Consider the following 23,501-nt stretch of genomic DNA (forward strand, 5'->3'; position numbering starts at 1 on the left):
AGTGAATTTTTCTAGTCCCCTAAATTTAGTGTTGCATCTGATAAAAGATTCAGAGGATAAGCTGAGTGTGGTTGGTTGAGCTGTATCTATAAATTCAACATGACTTTAAGCCTATCTCAGGTGACATTCTGTTTTCCCAGCACCTTTATTTAATTTGAGAGACTGTGTGGTTTTGCATTCCCTGAAGGTTTTATTTTGTATTCCACAGTGCTTTCAAAGGCATAGTTATAAAGCTGCTATTAAAATGCAGGGATTGAAGTGATGCCCTCGACATTGAAAGTAGCAGAATTACAGCCTGGAAGAGAAGCTGACACCTTGAGGAAGATATGGTCTTAATTTTTGGCGTTTTTTCCCCCTTTAAAATTTTCTAGGAATATTTGACAGCTCTTCCTCTAATTTTGTGTCTGACTGCACTGCTTCTGTGTTGGTCAAGCCCCTTTGTGTCACTTAATACAAGTGGTCAGCATAAGGAGCAAACATTTTCTGATGGGTGGATCCCTCCAGCCCCTGTCTCCTGAGTGGGTTTAATGATGTGCTATCACTGATATGGGTTATTCTTTCCTGCTTTCTAAAAAAAAAAAAAAAAAAGAAGTCCTTTAGATCCCTTCTAATTCTGTTGCATTCATTTCTATAACACCTTCATTAAAATATTGGAGGGGACAACTAATTTGTGAATGTTTGTGGAACCCTCACATAATTAAAATCAGAGATAGTCATTAAGGGAGAATAAATGCACAGCCTCTGTTGCCTTCCTTAGAATTGCTTAGAGATAAATACTAATTGGGGTTTTTTGGGCATGGTTTCTTAAAACCTTTTCCAAAGTGTATTTCATTTACCAAATGTCTTCTGGTCTGCTCTAAGTGTTTTGAGAATTTCAGTAATTTCAAACATTTTCCCCCATTTTCTTTGCCATAATTAACTGTTTTAGCCTTTTGCTCTGTATTATTCACAAAGAACAACATTGCTGCTGCTCTTCAATAACTTTTTTCCTGGAATAGCAATTTTCAGTGGCTTGGCAATGTCAAATAGAATTTCATAGCTCAAAGTGAGTGATTTGTGGAGAACTCTGTAGATTTTGGTTTTTTGTTTTTTTTCCTGAGCAAGCCATAAATATCACAGCTACACAGCAAATCAGGAAAACATCTAGCAATTACTTTAATGTATTGTTAATGACCTTTCAGTTAGATGGTTTATCTGGATTTTCTGTTCAGTTTCCATCCTCTGTTGATGACCAAGCCTGTATAATTTGAGTGAATAGTCCTGCAGCCCTTTTAATCAGAATAACCTGGGTTTCTGGAGAAGCAGTCTCTCTGAGCTGGGTGGCATGTGCCTGGCAGGAGGATGCAGAGTGTGTTTATCCTTTCTCTTTGTCTGGGTGATGTGGCAGTGGGGTCCTTTTACTTCAAACTCAATATATCTGAAGTGATGGCCTTATCTGAATGTGTCAAGTAAACTTATACTCATTCTTCATCCAGCATTCTCTATTTCCTTCCACATTCTCCTCTTCTGTTGCACAGATTTGTCTGCCCAGGGTTATAAATATGGCTTTTAGAGGCAAACATTACCTGGTGATTTAGAGACAGGGCAATGCATGAATGCTGTTGTGTGTTAGGCTCTGATGATTAAACCAAATAAGGTTTATTTGGTAATATTTAGACAGTGCCTAAAGATAGACTCACCTACAAAGCTGTAATACATAACGTTTATGCAGTACTTTGCATTTTATGTGATACAAAGATTGATCTACTTGGTATGCTAAATAAATGCTAATAGATCTATTGTGTGTTGTTATGGAAGTAGAAGTACTGACTGCACTTTATGTAATTTCTTTTTCAACAGAATGCAGTAAGTATGGCTTGTTTGCAGTGCTGATTTTGCTGCATGCCAACTTTTAACTCTCTCATCTAGAGCTATGCAAGTTTTGCAATCTCTGAGTGATAATTGCAGTTGGTGAGAGGGGCAGCATTTGTGGCTGAGGAATTTTTGGTGATCAGCTATGATTTTGCTTCATTTAAAACTAAAATGATAAAAGTAATCTGTGCTACCTGAATATTTTCTAATCTGCTTGTGTGCTCTTAATCTCATTTAGCAACCAGATCCTTAATTCAGACATTCAAATGATTGATCACTTCAGTGATAAAAATTCTGTCAGCATAATTTAAGCTTCACAGGTATTGTAGAGCAGATTATTTGGGAGTTTAAAAAGGCAGGGAGTCACGTCACAGCCTGTGACACTGCCTCCTTCCTGTGCCCACCCCTCCTGCTGGGGTCTGCTCCATACCCTGGTCCCTTCTGCCAAGGGTCACACATCTGCTTGCTCCCTAACCCAGTTTTAGATGAATTAGCCTGCTAGAGGAGTTTTAGTCAATGAAGCTCTTTTGTTTCCCACCATTTAGAGGGGCAGTTTGTTGGCAGGGAGGAGCTGGGTTGACCTCTGGAGCCAATAATCTCTTAACCCAGGCTCAGCTGCAACTGGAAAAGCAGCTTGAGCCTTGTTCTGTAGAGAAATGGGATGCTTTATTGGCTGCTGAGTGGAAAAGAGCTAATGGTACTGTCATGATTTTATTTATCAGACCCTGCAGGAGCCTACATTTTACATAGATCAGTGCAGGCAAAACTTTGGTTGTTTATTCCCTGACACCACAAGTGTCCTCATGACTTGTTAAAAGGAATCAGTGTGGAGGCATCAGGAATAAAACCTACAGAGGCTTTTGTCCCTCCCAACAGACAAAGCCTCAGGGAAGGATTTGGTCTAAAATTTCTGAACTAATCGTGATCTCAATCAAATATTACTCCAACCATCACCTCACAAAACTGGAGGGAGCAGTTATTACAGTGGCTTGTTGACCTGCAGCTGCTGCAGTAACTCACTCCAGCTGGGCTCCTGGCTGTTTACACAAAGCAAACTCAAACATGTTTCATCTGACAGGACAACAGCTTTGAGCAATTCATTATCAACTATTGTAATGAGAAGCTGCAGCAGATCTTCATTGAACTTACCCTCAAAGAAGAGCAGGAGGAATACATCCGAGAGGTAATACTTGAATGGATCTTCCCTTACCCTCCTCCCATTGTCCTTGTAAAGGCTCACAGGCAGGCTGGAACCATTTTTCAGGCAACAGAGGCACTTTTTGACCACAGGGCTGACATGGAGCCTGTTTGGGGCTGTGTGGTACTCACATTAAGCAAAAAAATGTTGGTTTGGCATTTGTTTCACATTATGAGTTCTCCAGGTAAAACCAGACTCAGCTCTGATTCATTCGTTGGCAACCATGACTGGCACTTCTGAGCAAGGGCTAATTGATTTATTAGAATACTAATATCACTTTCTGGTATTAGAACCATCACCCTGCAGCCTGTGTTTTGGATTATACAGCCGTGTCTGGGACGCACCCAAAGGCAGCCACAGCCAGTCCTTCAATTGGGTGGCTAAAATAATAGCACACAGCGTGAAAGAAACTGCAAACAGAGTTTGGTTCTAGTGTTCTTTCAGGTGTGTGAGCTTTATGGATAAATGTGAGATGTCCTGTGGAGCCCAGCCTCTGGTGCTTGATGTTATTCTGTGAGTGAACATCAAGCTAAAGTTTTAATAGGTTTTAGCAGTGCTCCACATGATACACAGCTCAGACAAAATACCAACTCCCAGCTGTAAAAACTGGCACACACTGTCTGTTCTCAAACTGGATAATACAATTTTGCTGTATAAACATTTTTAAAAATGACATGAAGTTCCTGCCTTATGATCCTGAGGATAACGTGAAATTTCAGCATCTCTTTTTAATTTTGCATTTAGTGGTGAACCATCATTACTGCAATTTGGTTCTTGAATGATATTTCAAATGCTCTGAGAAAAATAAACTGTAAGAAGTACCACAGAGCGCAAATTGAGAATGAAATTAATATTTTCCTCCTTTCAGTCCTTTGCCCAACCAGTGCTACCTCGTGATGCATTGGCATCTCATCCTGGAAGTTTTATCACTGATGTTTGAAAAAGAATTGAGATACTAAGAACATCTGAACAACTGTCATACTCTGGATTTTCCAAATGGCCTTATCTAAATTTAGCCCTCTTTCTTCCTCCTATTTAAAAAAAAAATAACCCAACCATGAAGAACTTAGAAAATTTGCTCTCAGGAGCTTGCAGTGATGGGCTGATTTCCTTGTGGCCAGTGGGAGCGTGGGCAGCACGGGAGGAGCCTGGCCTGGCGCCAGGGAGTGCATGGGAAGCTGACATGGGTGGGGGAAAGGAATGGAGAGTGACTCTGGCAGCCACTCAAGGACACTCATTTTGTGCAGATAATGTTAGTAGTAGATGATTGCATTTTTTTTTTCCTAATAAAAGAATTGTTGGTAAGCGTGAGGAATTAAATTTGAATGCAGTACCATGGTTAACTGAAATGTCATTTAATTGCTTAGAGGAAAAGCTCCCTCCATTGTTTTCCTGTTCATACATTTATTTATATTTTCTTATAGGGGATTGAATGGACTCATATTGAATATTTCAACAATGCTATCATTTGTGACCTAATAGAAAATGTAAGTTGTATTCAAGAACCTCTCTGGATAATTTTTAATGCATAGATTTAATTTTAAGTGTAACGTCTGTATGCATCCTCATGCACTAAATTTTGTGAAACATGCCACTTGTTGTATTATGCATTTTATTATTATTTGCATTATGTATTATGCATATTATTATGCATAGAGTTTTTTTATAAGCTACAAAATTACTTTTGTAGAAATATTCAGCAGTACCTACACAAAAAAAACCCCCAAACAAACCCATAACAAATCAAACAGCTCTTAAATGTTTACATTTAGGGCTGTTTTCAGTGGCAGATATCACATGCTGCACTGTAATTAACATTTCTTTTCATATGTAACTAGAAAACTCAATTACATGTTACTGACTGTTTGAGGTACTCATAGTACTTGTATATACTGAGAAGATTTCCAATGTAAGAAAGATAAAATTCCTTAATAATCACAAAAGAACAGTTTTTAACCATTAACATAAAATACATTGTGGTTTTATCATAAATCAGATACTTTCAGTTGAGTTGAAGTTGCTACTGTGAGTAAATGACACGAAGTTTCAATGTGAATTTTGGGATTCAGATCTCATAAAAAGGCTTTCAAAAATACAAGTGCTAAAAATCAGTTGGAAATGGTCATGAGGTAAAAAGAGCCAAACTTTGAGATGGCTCAAAGAATGTTTTCCTGGGTAGCAGAAGTCGAAAAAGTGAATTATCTCCTTTTTGTGCTGTGATGGAAACAAGTACTAAAGCTCTTGCTTTGAAACTTCAGAACCAAACTGGAATCCTGGCCATGCTGGATGAAGAATGCCTGAGACCAGGGACAGTAACCGATGAAACCTTTTTAGAAAAACTGAACCAGGTCTGTGCCACTCACCAGCATTTCGAGAGCAGGATGAGCAAGTGCTCCCGGTTCCTCAATGACACCTCCCTGCCTCACAGCTGCTTCAGGATTCAGCACTATGCTGGCAAGGTACCTGCTGAAGGGAGCTCCTGGGCTGTGGGGGGCTGGTGTAGCTGCTTCAAAAATCCAGACCTTAGTCTTTTCTGCCTTAAGCCTAAAATCTGTGATTTGGGCTGGAAGGCTGTAAGAGATTTTGGAATGGTTTTGGTTGAAATGAACTTAAATGTCACTTAGTTCCAAACCCTGCTATGGGCAGAGACACCTTTCACTAGAGCCCCATCCAGCCTGGTCTTGGATGCTTCCAGGGATGGGGCAGCCACAGCTTCTGTGGCAGCCTGTGCCAGAGCCTCACCACCCTCATAGGGAAGGATTTCTTCCTGCTGCCTAACCTAAACCTGCCCTCTGTCAGTCTGAAGCCCCTGCCCCTTGTCCTGCCACTACATCCTCTTGCTGCTCTGGCTGAAATCAAAGCAGTTCTCCTTTCATCAAAGGAGAAAGGTGCCCCATGTGCTTTGGTGCTGCATTAGGTCTCTGGAAATAAATAGTTGCTCACAGTGACAAAAATTCACACATATTTGTTGGTAACATTTTGGAAAACATGCCCTTTGTCACTGAGCTAGCTGCAGTTCTTAGTCACATGGTTGAGAAAATGCAGTTTTTGTACATTTGAAGGAACTGAGTTTGATACTCTGTGTTTAAACAGATGGAAGAGAAAGCTAGGCAGAGGGCTTGCAAACATTTGCATTTTACAAATGTTTGTATTTGCATTTATGAACATAAGCAGTATGAATAAATGCAAGTCTGACAGCTTTCAGTGTGTAACCCACTATGACTTTTTATTAATGAAAATCCAATAATTAAATTTGTAGACTTAAGACAATCTATTTTTTAAAAATTGAAAGTAAATGTAGGGTTGAAATTATACCTCTTGTCTGAATCTGCTGAAGTGATAATATCACAATAGTAAAGAAACACTTTGGAAAGTGTTTCATTTCCCTAGGACTGCTTGATGCTTTTTGAAATTTTCTCAGTCTTACAATTTTGAATGGCTTAATAGTTTTTTCATTCAAAATACTCCTGTAAATATCAGCCTTTGAACCTTTCAGGCTTTCCTTCAAATTAGTTGTCAAGAAGAGTTTGTTACTGCATATAATCTGTCAGGGATTAATACCTAGGTACTTCTTTGGTTGTCAAAAATCTAAGTGAATTGAAAATACCCCAATGCTGTGAGAAGGACTGTGCACAGATTGTGTCTTAGCAGGCACTGAGGGTCTTTGATTGTTACAGGCATTCACTGAGTGAATTCCTCCTATTTTGGGAGGAATGTTGTTTTTCCATCCTCAGCTGAGAACATTTTGATCTTGTCACTGGTCAACAAAAGTTTGACCCTCCTTTTAAGAAATATAAGTAATTTCATGTGAACAGTGTGGGTTTTGGTTTTTTTGGGTTTTGGTTTGTTTTTTTTCAGTAGTGGCATTTACTGCACCTGTCAGAACCACAAGCATGTTCACCAAAGCAAAATGCTGCCTTCTGAGTTCCCAGTAACTTGCTGTTGTGTAAAATACGTGTCAGTACTATTTTCATTCAGTATTCTGTGTACTTAGCACATACCCATGCAGAACTGAGAAATCATGGGTCTGAAGAAGAATCTGTATTGCCAGCCAGATGACTTGTCACAATTAATCAAATACGTTTCCTACCCTCAAAAATTAAAGAAGCCAGTAGCAATCTGAGGTCTGCATGAAGTTCCTCTGGCTGCCTCCTGGGTACCCAGCTGCAGGTCAGAGCTTTGTGCTCGTGCTTGTTGTTATTGGACTGCTTTCCTGGTAAAAGTCCTTTAAAATAACAGTCCCCTGGGGGCTGCACAGCTTGCTGCTTGCGCTCTGATAGCAAGAGGTGATATTCCATATCTTGTTTTAGTTAGGCAAATAATGTAAGCATTAGTACTTTGAAAGGAAAGGGTATTTTTGTTGTTTTGGTTCAAAAGAGAGGGAGAAAAACCTCGTCAGACAGAAAAAAAGAGATTGTTTTGGAGTCTTGGCAGGTGGTGGTGTGTCAGAGTTATCATGGATAAAGGGTTTCTTCCACTTCAGAAACCAGAATTGATTGACACAGGGAACTGTTGGCAGCATGAGAAAATGCATTTTTCCCAGGTAGCACGTTCACAGACATTTTATCCAACAAAAAGCTGTCCAAATGTCAGATTTAAAATGAAAGCTGAAATATCCTTCGGTTCTTTTGGACAGCGTGTAAGGAGGAGAAATCAATTTCTTGGGTCAGTTTTGAACTGGTCTATGTTGTAGTTCAAAACCTGCGCTAATGAGACTCTTCTCTGTTGTTCAGGTGATGTACCAGGTGGAAGGATTTGTTGACAAAAATAATGATCTGCTGTACCGTGACCTCTCCCAGGCCATGTGGAAGGCCAACCACTCCCTTATCAAAGCATTGTTCCCAGAGGGAAACCCTGCCAAGATCAATCTGAAGAGACCACCAACAGCAGGTTCGCAGTTCAAGGCTTCAGTTGCTACCCTGATGAAAAATCTCCAGACAAAAAATCCAAACTACATCAGGTAAATTCCCCAGTGCCAAAGATTTGGTCAATTTGTTTGATGAGGTTATAAAAAACAAAAAAAAAATCTTGGTGTCCAAGGATAAGCTGTTGAAATGTATGGTTTAAACTTAGCATAATAGCTGTTGGCAGGTATAGTGCAAAGAGATGTCCCTTTTGGTTCTCCTGTGCAGGTGCATCAAGCCCAATGACAAAAAGGCTGCACACATTTTCAACGAAGCCCTGGTGTGCCACCAGATCCGCTACCTGGGGCTCCTGGAGAACGTGCGGGTGCGGCGGGCGGGCTACGCCTTCCGGCAGCCCTACGAGCCCTGCCTGGAGAGGTACAAGATGCTCTGCAAGCAGACCTGGCCCCACTGGAGAGGGCCAGCCAGGTAGGCAGACAGCAATATTCCTACCTGTCCCCAGGGAAATTCCCATCTTCCACGTGTCGCAAGCTTTGAGTTGTTGTGCATGCGTTGTGAAAGGAATACAGTGCAGGCATTACATCTCTCAGATTTGGAGATGCTGCAGTGGATTCAAAATAAATGGGAGGGTTGCAATGATCAGGAGGGCACTGATCTTTAATGACCAGCTTTCAAAGTGTAAGGACACTCATTTTGTTGAAGACAGCCATGCAATCTTCCTCTGCCTTTTCAGGAATAACTTTACATAATGATTGGGGAACGATTATGAGATAATGCCTCTTGCAAATCAATTATATTAAATACACACTTTAAAATTACATAGTGTTCACATTTTATCCACATTTTATTTTTTGCAAATAATACCTGGGATGGGTAAATAAGCTTCTATTATTTCTTTTTACATGTGGCCACCAAAAACAATATTTAAATATCTTTCATAGTTGATTAACATCTTTTACCTACAATATAATTCTTTAGGTTATCAAGACAATGGTGGCAGTGCAATGTTGGAAACAATAGCATTGCAATAATCATCAGGAAGATCTGCACAGTTCCACTTCCCTTTTTTCTGTTGGTGTTCATAAAATGCATTTGATGAGAATGGAACGCTGGCATTTGTCAAACTCGTCAGTCTTTGTTTCACATTCTGACATTAGTGTCAGCCCTTGCTTTTTCCTCTCTTCTGTTTTTAAGTAAAATAATTATAGATGTAAGAGGAAAAAATAGGCCGTTGCTGATGCTGTAAAATAAAATTTCGTCTTTTTTTATCAAATTATTCTGAATTTTTACAGTGATTATTCTTGCCTTTAGCAGAATAAACCACTGAGTAAATGAGTTAGGTTTTGAATCTTCTTATGTCAAGCACTTAAGAGTTTAAAATATGCTTTCATATACCTTCCATAAATTAAGCTGTGAATATGTAAACTAAGACGTTTTACAGCTGGGGGTCATGTTTGTTAAGCTCATTTACTCCTTCTTAGGGCTGGAGTAGAGGTGCTGTTTAATGAACTGGGAATCCCTGAAGAGGAATTTTCATTCGGTAGATCAAAGATATTCATCCGCAACCCAAGAACAGTAAGTGCAAAATGCCTTCTGCAAAATCAAGCCCTCTCTCATGAGGACAGCATCATTCACTGCCTGCTTCTAGAGATTTGTCTCCATGCAGTGCTTTGATGTATTGCTATGACCATAGCATAAAAAAAAGGTGATTTTTAATGTTAGGCCCATTAAAATCAACATGAATCAAGATTCTACAATAGCTGTCAGCTTTAATTTAATATAACTTTTGAGCAGTGACTTGTGACATTGTATCTGCCACAAATCTTCTTGGTGTACCTGCCTGTAGCTCGGGAGATGAATAAAACGTGTGACTGAGGGGGGACTTCAGTAAAGAGATTTCTCTTACAAGAGCTGTGCTTATGGGTTTTTTTCCTTGTCTCTTCTCTCCTGCTGTTTTTCTTCCAATGTCAAACAAAACCCTGAAAACCCCCACACCCAGCTTTTCAAACTAGAAGACCTGAGAAAGCAGCGTCTGGAGGACTTGGCTACTCTGATTGAGAAGATTTACAGAGGTTGGAAGTGCCGTACTCGCTTCTTGTTAATGAAAAAATGCCAGGTTGTGATCGCTTCCTGGTACAGGAGATACTCAGTAAGATACCATCCTTACTACATGGGGGGTTTTCTTCATTGTTTAATGCATATAACCTTCATGGGATATTTTTCCTCAATATGCACAGATAGCTGTTGAAAGAATTCAATTTTGTTTTAATACTTATGTAGCAATAGGGGGAATAAAGAAAATTTAGTTTGTGTAGACTACTGTTAAGTGCTTACACTGTGCTCGTTTTTAAAAAATTAAAAAGCTCACCAGAATCCTTTCACTCTGGGAGAGCAAGATTCTTTGGCTCATCTGGGTAGAGTCTTTTTCATTCAGCTAAAATGCTGTGCTTCCCAACATTTGCAGCACTCTCAAAACATATGGTTAATGTGTAAAAAATGTTCAGTAATATACGTGTGCAGTTCTGTGGAATTCAGTCATTCCTAAGCCTTTTTGTGGTTTTGCCTTATTTGGAACACTTGCCTTAGTCTCAAAAATGCTGCCTGTAGGGGATTATTTTAATTGTAACTCCTAAGACTTGTAATTTGGTATCATTATTGATACTGTTCATCCTAAAGCAGTTTCAGTTCTATGTGTGGACTGGGTGTTCTGTGCCACAAACTTAACAGCACTAATACACGACTCTTCCATGTTTTCTTGGCAGTTAGTGAATAATACTGACTTACTGACTGATAAAAAAGATTTATTTGTTTTTAAAGCCACTCTTGAACTTCTCAGTTGCATTTTGTTGTTGCTAGAGAACAGCACAAGCATATCAGAAACCTTGATGAAACACAGAAAGAAAATCTTAAACTGCAAGTGGCAGAGTTGACAAATCCCCATTTTTCAGTTGACAAGCACTTCTGTTTGTCCTCTTGAAAGCCATCAGTGTTTGGTTCACTTCTCTTGGATAATTAAAGGGAAGTATAGATCATTTGGAAAAAGTATGGCTGAAACGTGCCTCAGAAACCTTGATGAAACACAGAAAGAAAGTCTTCTTAAACTACAAGTGGCAGAGTTGGCAAATCCCTGTTTTTTACTTGACAAGCACTTCTGCTTGTCCTCTTGAAAGCCATCAGTGTTTGGTTCACTTCTCTTGGATAATTAAAGGGAAGTATAGATCATTTGGAAAAAGTATGGCTGAAACGTGCCTCTTGACTGTAAAAGCTCTTCTCTCTGACTTTGTGTGACTGAAAGCCCCGTTCCTACAAACAGCATCATTACAGGATTGCATTGTGCCCATGTGGCTTCATTATGATCTCACGCAATCTTAATGAATTTGAAATGGACTTACTGCATCCTCTTGAAAGCCATCAGTGTTTGGTTCACTTCTGTTGGATAATTAGAGGGAAGTATAGGTCATTTGGAAAAAGTATGGCTGAAGCATGCTTCTTGACTGTAAAAGCTCTTCTCTCTGACTTTGTGTGACTGAAAGCCCCGTTCCTACAAACAGCATCATTACAGAATTGCATTGTGCCCCTGTAGTTCATTATGATCTAACGCAATCTTAATGAATTTAAAATGACTTACTGTGGCTAGATTGGCACAGCTTTAAATATAAAGAAATGAAAACAAATACACGACCAAGAACTGATTTCTTAACTGTAAGCCTTTATTGGGTCACTGGTGAAACATGGCAGCAGTTGTTTTATTGGTGATGATAGAGACCAGTAAAATAAAGTTTCCTCAGCCTCTTCACATGGATGGAAGCACCGCTCTCCTAACCCAACATGACTGGTAGGCACTGTGCCTTGAAGGTTTCATGGGAAATCCCTGGAATGAATAAAGCTTTTGGAGTAACTCGAGGATCTGCAGGCACTTGTCTGTCCCCTTGCAGGGCATGACAGACAGACAGCAGCTGTGGCATGAGGGTGGCCCACAGGGACCCTCTCCAGCTTGCTCACAGAGATTTTCACTGTCACTGGGAGGGCTGAATGTCAAGTCTAAAAGCCCTATTGCAAAGTCTGTTAATTTAGTATTATACTAAACACTGGGCTACTGGAGAACTGAACTTTTTAGAAGGAAAATGCTCAGCTGTCCAGGAAATTTATTGTTCAGCCTGGCACATTTAAGTAGTACTCCAGCATCTCATTCAGAAGGCCATGCTTTTGGTTTTTTTGCTCTTCCTAAGTTATCATCAGCCATAATAAAGGCATTGTGAGTAATAGGAACAGCACATGTCTTATGAAAAGGTGGTAAAAAGCTTAGCCTACAAACCTGAGTGTGTGACAGTTTGTCTGCTACTCTGGTGGTGGGAAAGACAAATAAAGCTTTTACTGTTAGCATTTAATGTGCAATTGTGCTGCTGACCATGAACTTAGTGTTTCTGTAAACAGAGTGACATTGTCCATGCAGCATTGTTGATGTGCTTTGTTCCCCCTTGAGTTGAACACAGAATCTGCACTCTGATCTGCTCAGTCAGAAATTGTTCACTTTTTACATTTAGTGCTTGTCTCCTCACGCATATTGCCAAATGTTAGTAATGAAAGGTTTATTATGCAGTGTTTAACAGACATAATGTTCTGTTCTAAACATCACATACTTATTCCCAACACAGCAACAAAAAAAATACCAGAAGATAAAGAGTTCGGCTATCACAGTACAGTCGTACATCAGAGGGTGGAAGGTGAGTTTCCTGTTACTGCAGCTGTCTCTGTTTGGAGAGGTAAGGAGCAGGTCAGAAAACACTTTCCAAGTGCCCTGAGCCTCCTGCCTGTCACACCTTCTCTCCCTGGAGCTGTGGCTGTGCCATGGCCATTGTTAAACACTCGTGTTTGCTGTGGAAGAGGTGAGTTCAGGATACCTGCATGTGCTGCCTGGGCTATAAATCCCTGCAAACGGTGCAAGTGGAATGCTGGGACCACACTAAACCACTGGGTTACCCTTGAGGCATCTTCTGCCAAGGAATTGAGAAGGTCAGCAGCTCCAGAGAAGGATGCTCTGGGGCTCTGCCACTGGCCTTAGGAAAATGGTAGCGCTGAACTGACTTGGAAGAAACAAGTTGTGGTTTTCAGTTATTTTATGCTTAATGGGATTCTCAAAGAATGAATGAGATTGAAAGCAGGATTAAAATAAAGAGTTTGGGTTGCCTGGGCAATTTGTGACTTGGGTTAAATCTTCAATTCTCCTCTGTCTGCTAAGCAGAGGAGTGAAAGTGTACTTGTGCTGAGAAAGTAGTTTATTGCTGTGGGCTTGTACTCTGCCTCAGTTTGCCACAACTTCACTTCTTCTCTGAGAGGTTTGTACTTTGTGAAGGGATAATCATGCATTGTAGTAGATATTTAAGGAATATTGTTTTAATAGGAGGTAAAAATGAGATTAACAGCTCACATGAAAGCAGCCATGATGCTCAAAGCAACTACTCCTGTCCATCTTCAGAAAAACCAACCCTGGGCTCCTCTATTTTCTTATTAACCTTTCTTCTCCCTGCTGAAGGTGGCTTTCCCCTCTAGTTAGAGAAGAGAGATGTGCCTTAGTTCTGGAGTCAGTTCCCTTTCTGTCAGACAGGGAAGGAAGGGGCTGCAGTGAGTAGCTATTGGTGTAAATAGTCTCTCCTGCCCAGAAGGCTTTAAAGTTTGCCAGCAATAAGGTAACATGATTTGATTTTGCTGTTTCTCTGGATTTTTACTTTGTCTTTATGATTTTGTTTAAATGAGTTAAAAATATCCTTTCAGTCTGACTATTGATGTGCTGTCTTCTCCCGTGAGCATTATTTGAAGAAAATTGGGTTAAAAGCATCATCTCAAGTTATGGTTTTCTGTTTGCCATTGGAGAACAAGCTCTTTTGCAGTAGCGTTGTGCATGAAAGCCTGGTATGACAGCAGCCTTTAGTGTGACCTAAAGCCAGGCAATTTACTTGTCATTTATTCTTTATTGCACTCTAAATGGATTAGACATTTACTGTATGGAGAAAAAATATTGTTGCCATTGTGCAAATAGACATATAAATATCTCAGGTAATGCAGCAAATCTGGGAGAAAATTGAGCATTGAGCTAAGATCCCCTAACCTGCCAGTCCCAGTCTTGCAGCACAGAATCCTCCCTGGAGCAGCAAATTTTAGGCTGGGCAGCATTTGTGAATGTATTTGCTTGGGGATTTGGAAGCAGTGGTTTTTTGGTTTTGCCTAGATTTACAAGTGCCCTACTTCAAAAATATGAAAAGTTGCTCAGTCAAAAAGAACATTTTAAATTGTTTGCAGGCTCGGAAGCTTCTTCGGGAGCTGAAGCACCTGAAGCGCTGCAATGAGGCTGCCACAGTAATTGCTGCTTATTGGCATGGTACCCAGGTAAGAAAAAGGCAACAGACTGTGCAACTGTGTGTCCCTACGTGGAATGAAGAAGGATGTCCCTCAGGATAGTTGTCTGGGAGTACTGTCAGTGCCTTAAACTGCTTTGACTGCTTAAACTGGTGATTTTTGGTTTCTCTTTGCTGCTAACATGTCGTAGCTGGTGCAATCTGGGAAGCTGGGACACGCTTTAATTTTTGCTGTTTGTAGTGACTGGTTACTTGCTTGCTTTCTTGCACCAATGGGAACTTGCAGTAACCTTTTCTTTCCTAAGCTTTTCTATATCCCCTTTTCAAATGCATCACAGGCACGAAGGGAACTGAGACGACTGAAAGACGAGGCTAGAAATAAACATGCTATTGCTGTTATTTGGGCTTTCTGGCTTGGATATAAGGTACTTCATGCACATATCACATCACTCAACTTCATTTCTCAACAACATCAGCATTTAATCACTATTTCATAGTGAGAATTAATGACTAATACAATTCACTCTTATATAATAGAGCATGATCATCGATTCCTTCCATCTCCATTCATGCCACACCTAATAAATCTGATAGCATTGTGTATGCCAGTTTTTTGTAGAGTAGGAAATACTTTGCATGGCAACCAAGTACAGATTTGCACTAACAAGCCATTAGACTAGATTAAAAAGACTGGACTGCAGTAATCTCAAATTAGGAAATGCATTTAACTACATGTAAATATGCAAAGTGTGGTTTGTGGGGGGAGAGAAGGTTGGGGGTTTTTGGTGTGTTCCTCCCCATGCCCCCAACAAGTGCTTTCAGTGATACTGTGTTAGTGATTCAGTTGAGATTTTTACCACATATTATAATCTGTACCCTGGGCAGTCTTCATCTACAAGTTCAAACCAACATTATTAAGTTTCATTAAATTCTATGATTGGTTTAATTGATTCTCTGGCTGTGATTTGAACCAGTAAAGAAAATTCAATAACCAAAAGTAAAGCAAAATTCTATGAGCTGATCTTTTAGCAGAAAATGATGTTAGTTTGCAATTCTAAACTTACAGCTCTAGAAAAATCCCAGGAATTTCAGCATCAGCTGTTTGTTTTCAGAAGCAAAGTCCCACTGAAAGATTCTTGCTAATCCCCAGCCTGTAGTTGTGGGTTATGTGAACATTTGAAATGCTGTTCACTAGAGGTCAAAAATATATTGGCTTCAATTAATAAATTCCTAATTTAGTTGAAAACCATAAATACATTAGATTTAAAACATTTTTCAGTTGTTATTTATGTTGTGGGTATGTTGTTAGAACACCTTGCCAACTGGATAGAGAAATGTGCTCAAATTACATCTGGAGTATAATGCTGTGTTTAACCTTTGCTATTTTGGTATAAATCTATTCAATTTTCAGCAAAATGGCAGCCCTGGGAATCCAAAAAACATGTACAGAATTTCCTTCGTACTAGGGAGAATTTGGAACTTTTCAGTTCTAGCTTGCTATTTAGATAATGGTATAATTTGACAGACACAGTTTCCTCTACATTTGATTAAGCACAATACATTGAGAATTTTTGTTTTTAACCAGAGTTCCTTTCATGAAAATATTCCTCAGTACTGCAGAAGAGATATTTGTTTTCATAGTTTTAAGATATTTCTTTGAATTATAAGATACATCCAATGGGTGCAACAGTGTTAACCACGTTAAAGTTCCTCATTTAAATATTTAGTAGATTTGGATAACTTTTAACATGGTTCAATAGTTCTTTTTATCAACTGGCTCACAGGAATTTAGTGAAAAATTGTCTCTTTATTCCTTAAATAGAAATAATATAAATATAACAATATATATTAATAGAAAGATGATAATCTAAATTGAATTAAGATTAGAAAAATAATTACAGTCTCTGATAAGAGAGACAACTTTTTATTGATGTGATCTTTTAACTTTTCCTGGGGGAAAAAAATTTTTAAAGTTATCATCAGAAGTCTCTTGCTTTAGCAAAAAAACCCCACAAACAAACAAAAATAAAACAAGAGTAAGCCTCAAGTACTCAGTTTCCTTCCTTCACACAAGATAGGCAAATATTTGCTTTGCATAGCTCTTGCTTTTACATTGCTGTGCAGTAGGAGCTTTTCTGCCAAGCAGATGAGTGAAAACATAATCTCAGAGTCTACATCTACTGCACATTAACCTTTCCAGCTGCACCAGAAGAGCATTACTGGCACAGGCTGGAGCTGCTGCTGCACAGGTCTGATAACTTACAGCTTGACAAGTGCAGATACAGGGCTAGAGCTGCTCTGACTGAGCCTGTAATACTGGAACTCTGCCTTGAGTGTTTTCATCAGATAACTGAACAAAAAATGTGCTGGTATCTCCTAAAATGCGACATTCTGTTAAGTTGCCCACACATGCCTCAAATTGCTTTCCTAAAATGGAATGATTGATGAAAGGTAGGAAGGTGCCTATTTCTTTGTACATGAGGAATGCACTAGGTTTGATGGCTTTACCTCTTAATCCCACAGACAAACAGCATTTTAACAGGCTGGAGAATTTTTTTTTTCTTAAATACATAAAGATAAAAATAAAAAATAACCTCCAGAACAAAAGCCCTCATTACAATGCTGAAAAGTCACCATGACATGTAGTTTCAGAGCTGATTCTGTCCTGCCCAGGCACTTGCCAGTGGAAGAAGTGACTAGATAGTGAGATCTTAGTCTTGATTTTTATATCCATCATTACAATGCTGAAAAGTCACCATGACATGTAGTTTCAGAGCTGATTCTGTCCTGCCCAGGCACTTGCCAGTGGAAGAAGTGACTAGACAGTGAGATCTTAGTAAGTCTTGATTTTTATATGCATCATTTTGATCGTAGAACTGCAGGCAAAGCCCTCCCATCAGAACCAGCTTACGCGAGGTGTGCACAGAGGAGGAGGAGGAAGGGCTGACAGAGAATAACAGGGCTGAAGGACAGAATTCCCCCCTGTGCATGCCACGTCAGCAGCAGTGGAGCCTTTTTGGGGCCGATCTGCAGCGGCCCAGGCGGCGTTGGGCGCGGCAGGCCGAGCGCTGCTCCTCGTCCCTTTCCCTGCCGGTGGTGGGAGCGGCATTCCGCGCTGTCCGCTCCGGGCTGTCTCCTTTGCTCACTCTCTGAACCTTTTAGGCTCGGAGGGAGTTGAAACGCTTGAAGGAGGAGGCTAGGCGTAAGCATGCTGTGGCAGTCATTTGGGCTTTCTGGCTTGGACTGAAGGTACTTTCTCCGACGCTCCCGTCTGTCAACGTGAACTCGGCGAAGCGTGGCACACCTTACTAACACTTAACAAACAAGCAGTTGTGTGGGCTCGCTAGAAGGGGGTGGTTTTTTTACACGTTGTTTGACTTGGTCACGGACTTGGCTGAAAAAGTCGTGAGCTGAAATTGCCTCGCTTACAGCAGCACTGAGGCATGGGGGTTTTTTGTCATATCAGGAATCGCAGGAAGACAAAAATCAGATTAAAGGGACTCTATTACAGTTGTTGACTTCAAAAACTGACCTACCTTGGCAAAGGTCCTATCTGGAAAGATTACAAGGATGTATTTTCTTGTTGTGACCTCTGCTTGTTAGAATGGGAAGTAGGGTGGAAGTGTCTGACTCTCAGTACAGCCCTGATCCCAGTGTTGAGGAGGGCAGGGTGTAAAGCCAGTGGTCATGTCCTGTTGCATCCAGCAGCCTTTTTAGGGCCTGGCATTGCACACAGCTACCTGTGGCTTGTGACAGCCATGGATTCCTAGAAAAATTGAGATGCACAAAAGTGTTTTGTTTTCCATCCCTTGCTTTCAAGGACTGGTTGGCAAAAGAAAACACATCTGTAATCTGGAAAAATGTAGTTCTGCTCTGTAAATAGACTATGAAAATGGCATCTTCAGATGTTTCAGGTCTGTGCCCAAATGATTTACATAAGAGTTTTACAGATGCAGTTCTGAAGAACTGCGGAAATCTGAATCTGTTTGGTTTGGCTGAGAGTGACTTCTGCTAATAGGGATATTGTAGACTACAGAGGTATAAAAGGAGCAATTCACTTGACAATGCAGAGTAAAGTTCAGGTCTCATATTCTTGTACTTACCTTGACAGTGATGAAATGGGAAAAATAGTTAGAAAACATATAATTATATAAAATATATGTTCATTTATATTTAAAAAAATCCATTGCAATACATTCATGGAAAACAGAGCTGGAAAATACAAAGGAGCCATTTTAAGAAGTCATTCTGCAGATCAGAATCACACTTTGCGTACTACTGCCAAAGTAGGTCTGTTTTTATGATTTTAAAACAAGAATATGTCCCTCCTGAGAACTCAGAGGCAGTTTTATATCAAACAGCAGCATTTAAATGCAAGCTGATGACTCCAAAACCTTTAAGGCACATTACAGCAGGAATACATTTCTGCAGTCTGTGGTTTTCAGGGAGTTTGTTAAATAGTGTAAGCTACATTTCCAATTTCCATCTCACCTAAAATACACAGATTTTTCTGAATAAGACTGTAGTCTGTCATTCCAATCTATCACTGTTACCACAGGTAGTTTGAAGGCAAAAGTATTTCACCCATGACATGTGAGGCTGAAGAATTAAAATTGATAAAAGCAATGAAGATTAAACCAATAAGTTGTGAGGATTTAGTTTAGTTTTTGTTGGTTTGTTTTGTTGTTTTGTTTTTTTTTTAATTGTATGCCAAGTAGATTTTAATAGCATTTGTGGTACTTTCCAAATTCAGGCTTTTCTGGAGCAGCTTGCATTTCTCAGTGCTTGCTTTGCAGCTTCCCTGCAGCACCAATAGGATGTGTGGGTGTCTATTAGTCCCTTTCTTCCAAATTAATTTGCACACCTTGCAGCTCGCAAAGAATAATATAAAGCAAGATCATTAAGGAGAATCAATGGTGAGATTTGGGATGATTGTGGTTGGAGTGGCTTTGAGTGTGTTAATTATCATCCCTGAATAATTAATAAAGGATGTACTCTAATTATAGAGCACTAAGCCTTGCAGAAAATGAGTGAATAAGAACTCTGATATTTTTTTTCTTATAAAGTGATGAGGAAAAAAATATGCGCTGAATTTGCATGGAATGACAACAGCTGAATGTTGCCAGTTTTGTTGGTGCATCTTAATGTGTAATTAAGCAAAATCTGTTTACCTTTGGGTATTTGTCCACAAATGGTGACAGATTTTTGCTTTCTGAATGCTGGTTTATCTTGAAATGCATGAATTACTATGGGGCAGAAAGGGTTTTATGCTATGGGTTAAAGGGGATTTTATGCTATGGGTTTCACTTTGTATTCTGATTACAGAGAAGCCAGCAACATTTAGTGAGTTAACTAAAACCACTAAATTTTGCTCTGGGGTAAATTATGCAAAGCCACGATGTTTTCCCTGGGTTTTGCCCAAAACCCATAACAGGTGTGTTGCAGGCTGTGCCAGAGTTTGCAAAAAAATTTGAGGGATGTTTCAGCTGACTTGAGGTGAGCCTGGGTGTCATATAAAACTGCAAACCAGTTGGGTTCTCCCTAATTGCCTTTTCTGAATTTTGGTCTATGCTAATTAGCACTGATAGAAATACAAAAGGCGAAACAAGTACTCTAAAACTTGCACTTCCAAGTATGTATTAAAAATTAATATCGCCTGAAAAAATTATGATGATTACTTTTTCAAGTTTTTTTAAAATTTTATTATTTTGCAAATAAATTTTGGGAGCAAATATCAAGCTTGCTGACATTAAGCAACCTTTGTGTTGATTCTCTGCTCTTACCGAGCACCAAAATCTTATTTTTCTTTTGGAATGAAGACTGCCTGTGTGAAAAGAATTTTTTCATGCAGAAGTCTGCTCTGAAAAAAAAACAAAAAAAACCACCCTTTTTGTTATAGCAAACTCTGTGTATTAAAAATTTTAAAGAGGAAAAATCTAAAAAAGTCAACAGTTAACTCTGTAATTAACATCAAATAAGTGTCACTCCAGACACAAGAAAATTGTATCATCACTGGTGATGCCTCACTTTTTCCAGTCCAGCTTTATGCAAAAGCCTATTGAAAACAGATTCATGCTGTGAATTTGACAGTATTTGAATAATTTAGCTTTTTGGAAGGAAGCATTTCAAATTCCTTGATAAGTTTGCAAATAATTGCACTCAGGTCAGCCGAGGTATCTTTCAGACATCGTGGTCCATGGTCTGGTTCACATAATTTAAGTGTGACCAGGTGATGTTCCTGTTTCAGGGAACCCTTTGCATGTACATATGCTTGTTTTAATGTCTTCTACCATAGAGCTTGTTGAAAAAGTACCTGTGCAAACAAACACATTCTTTATATTCATTTTGAGGGTTTGTTTAACTTTCCAGGTCCGTAGAGAATACAGGAAATTCTTCAGAGCCAATGCTGGAAGAAAAATTTATGAATTTACCCTTCAGAGACTTGTATGTATATATCTGTACAAAGTACATGTACATTCCTGTGTTTTAAGTTTTTATTTTCTATCAAATGTCACAGTTGTGTTATGATAGCCTTTGTAAGGAAATGTCCAAGCACATGGAAAAGTGACAAATTAACATTCTTATATTGTAAAGAAAGGGTAATGGTAATGTTTGGAGGTGTAGGAATGGTACTAAGTATTTTCCACACTTCTGTGATACCTAAATCTGTGTTTCTCAATATACCTGGCTTTAAAAATCTATATTCTGGTTTATGAGAGCTGAGAGTTGCAGTTTGGTAACTGTGCTTTTTAATCACAGAGCATCTGCTTTTCCTTGCCTACTTCAATAACCCTGATATTTGAACGTTAATAAAACATCTTGCTTCAATTTTGTCACAGATGCAAAAATACTTCTTGGAAATGAAGAATAAGATGCCTTCTTTATCACCAATAGATAAAAACTGGCCAGCAAGGCCTTACCTGTTCTTGGATTCAACTCACAAGGAACTAAAGAGGATTTTCCATTTGTGGAGGGTAGGACACATTCTGGTCCAGTCTGTGCAGAACTTCTTCCCATGATTTTTAACAGTATTGTTCATAAAGGGTCTATTTTTAGGATGTGTTTCCTTCGATTCCAGCCAGGATAATTTTATTTCTTTGGAAAGGAGTAGGTTTTTTGATCATTGCCTTTGGCCTGCAAGGGATATAACTATCCTGGCTACTCCTTTCTGGGGCTAGGCAGAGAGGTTTGCTTCCTGCCATCAGGAAGCCTGTTAATTAATAGCTTGTAATACTTGTGTCCATGGCCAGCACTTAGACCAATGCTGGAAGTGCTGGGTGGAATTTTTTACTTATGAGCTGTGGTTAGCTGAAATTTGTTTTGGATCTTTGGATGGAGAGAACGGCGAGAATCTGTACAAGTGCTGATGGGATGTTTTACTGATCTTGTGGGCTGTGTTTTCTGTGAATTGTCAAGGAACAGTTTTTCTTTCTGAGCCTGCAAAACTCTCCCTCTCAGCTGTGTCTTTTTCTTCCTCTCTGCCTACATAAACTTCCAAAATTGTGGAACTGTATTTATCTTTTTTGTGAATCTTTTTAGCACACTCTTCCAATGATTGGTGTCTCATAGGTGTTAAGCTCATGTTCATACTTACAGAAGATGTTTTATATATTGTTTCTAGTGTAATTTAAAAGTATCTAGAATGGGTAAGGAGAAAAACACCTCTCCTGTTTGTTATCAGTGGCACGTAGGATGGAGCTGAATCATTTCAGAAGCATACAAAGAATGTGCATCTTGAGCAATGAGCAAACATTAGTCTGTGGTGCTGTGAGATTGGGAAAGATAATTTTATGGTTTGTTTAATATATCCTGTTTTGTAGTGTAAAAAGTACAGAGATCAGTTCACAGATCAGCAAAAGCTTATATATGAAGAAAAACTGGAAGCAAGTGAACTTTTCAAGGACAAGAAGGCTTTATATCCAGCCAGGTAATGACGGATTCTGCTACTTTTAGTGTACAAGAAATTCAACATCCTTACACAGACTTGGGAAACTAAGCAAGATTTTGCTTTTTATCTTAAGCAGGAAAGTGCATTTTCCTTGTTTGACAACATCTCTCCATCATTTGCCTTCACCATCCTGAAAATTGACCTCAGTTAGAAGCAAACTTAGATGTTGTTACAGCCACCAGTCCTGTGATAGCAAGAACTTCTGTCCAAAATCCCTGGTTGGTTTGTTCTAACCTTCCTTGACCCACTTATGCCTTACAAGTTTGGGGAACTTACAGGTGGGAAGAGTTTTCACCCTTTCCCCTCATTCCCATCAGGCTGTTTCCTACAATAATAAAGGCAGAGTGAGCTCAGGAAGGCTCTATGTGACAAATGTCACTCACACCCAGGTGAGCTGTACCGGAGAGCTCTCCTGTACAAACTTAAGGTGAAGACTGGGTAATTTAAGGGTCAGATACATTGGTACATATCTTTTTGTAAAGATACTTAAATTCCTATTTCCATTTCAGAATATTTTTTCTTTTTTTTCTTATAATAATCTGAAATCTCTGCAAATATCTTTTTTGGTTTCTCAGATTATTGTGTTCTTTAAAACTGACAGATTCTTGTCAATGCTATCTACAGAGCCAACATTATTCAAGACAGTGCAGTAGTATCCAATTTTATTTAAGGAATACACTTCTTTTGGTATGCAGTAAAACTGACAAAAGAGAGATATGATGCCCTTGGTTTACACTTTTTAAAGTGAATACAAGCTTATAAATTGTGTTTTTTCTTGAAAACAACTATCTTGTCCATCTCAAGAGAATTTTCTCTTAGAAGCTGTAGTTTGAGCTGAGCAGGAACAAATAGAATGAGAAGCAAGGTTCAGTAGAGGGAGGAACAGGAATCTGCAAGAGTTTATGGGAACAGTTCCATGCTCTGCTTGCTGTTTGTGTGTTTCCTTGGTTTGGTGTCATTTTTTTTATTGAGACATTTCCTGTTTTCCTGTAATGGGCTCAGTGTACATTTCTCTTTTTTTCCCCTTCAGTAGATCACTCACTTAATGGCTGTATATGCTAGCTTGTGGTTTGTCCCTTATTTGCTTTGGGATGTCTTTTTGTGCTGCTGGGAAAAGAGAAAGATGGTGCCTTTGGACTTTCCTATGAGCAAGCAGGTTTTTTAAGGTTTTAGTCAGTATGCATCTGCTCAGCATAGAGCTCCTTGGAAAGGAAGGAATTCTATTTTTACCCCTGGTTTGGTACTTTTTACTCCAAGGCTGAACAATGAAATAACCTACAGCAAAA

The 23,501-nt window shown here is 39.3% G+C and overlaps 1 protein-coding gene across 9 annotated transcripts in view; it reads left to right on the forward strand.

The window, feature by feature from the left end:
• MYO1B (myosin IB) overlaps positions 1-23,501 on the forward strand; it is a 107,361-nt gene that overhangs the window by 75,730 nt on the left and 8,130 nt on the right. For 2 of the 9 annotated variants that reach the window (XM_039728562.1, XM_039728561.1), the window contains exons 14-28: positions 1,840-1,845; positions 2,930-3,034; positions 4,474-4,536; positions 5,308-5,508; positions 7,783-8,009; positions 8,182-8,382; positions 9,396-9,489; positions 9,914-10,063; positions 12,570-12,638; positions 14,212-14,298; positions 14,606-14,692; positions 17,430-17,516; positions 20,637-20,711; positions 21,107-21,241; positions 22,088-22,194. In XM_039728562.1, the coding sequence (XP_039584496.1) occupies positions 1,840-1,845; positions 2,930-3,034; positions 4,474-4,536; positions 5,308-5,508; positions 7,783-8,009; positions 8,182-8,382; positions 9,396-9,489; positions 9,914-10,063; positions 12,570-12,638; positions 14,212-14,298; positions 14,606-14,692; positions 17,430-17,516; positions 20,637-20,711; positions 21,107-21,241; positions 22,088-22,194 (1,694 nt within the window). The remainder of the gene's footprint in view (positions 1-1,839; positions 1,846-2,929; positions 3,035-4,473; positions 4,537-5,307; positions 5,509-7,782; positions 8,010-8,181; positions 8,383-9,395; positions 9,490-9,913; positions 10,064-12,569; positions 12,639-14,211; positions 14,299-14,605; positions 14,693-17,429; positions 17,517-20,636; positions 20,712-21,106; positions 21,242-22,087; positions 22,195-23,501) is intronic. The other 7 variants (XM_039728566.1, XM_039728565.1, XM_039728563.1 and 4 more) reach the window with 7 other exon arrangements.

This window comes from Passer montanus, unplaced genomic scaffold (assembly GCF_014805655.1).
Source record: "Passer montanus isolate IOZ18808 unplaced genomic scaffold, ASM1480565v1 scaffold66, whole genome shotgun sequence".
Lineage (NCBI taxonomy): Eukaryota > Metazoa > Chordata > Aves > Passeriformes > Passeridae > Passer > Passer montanus.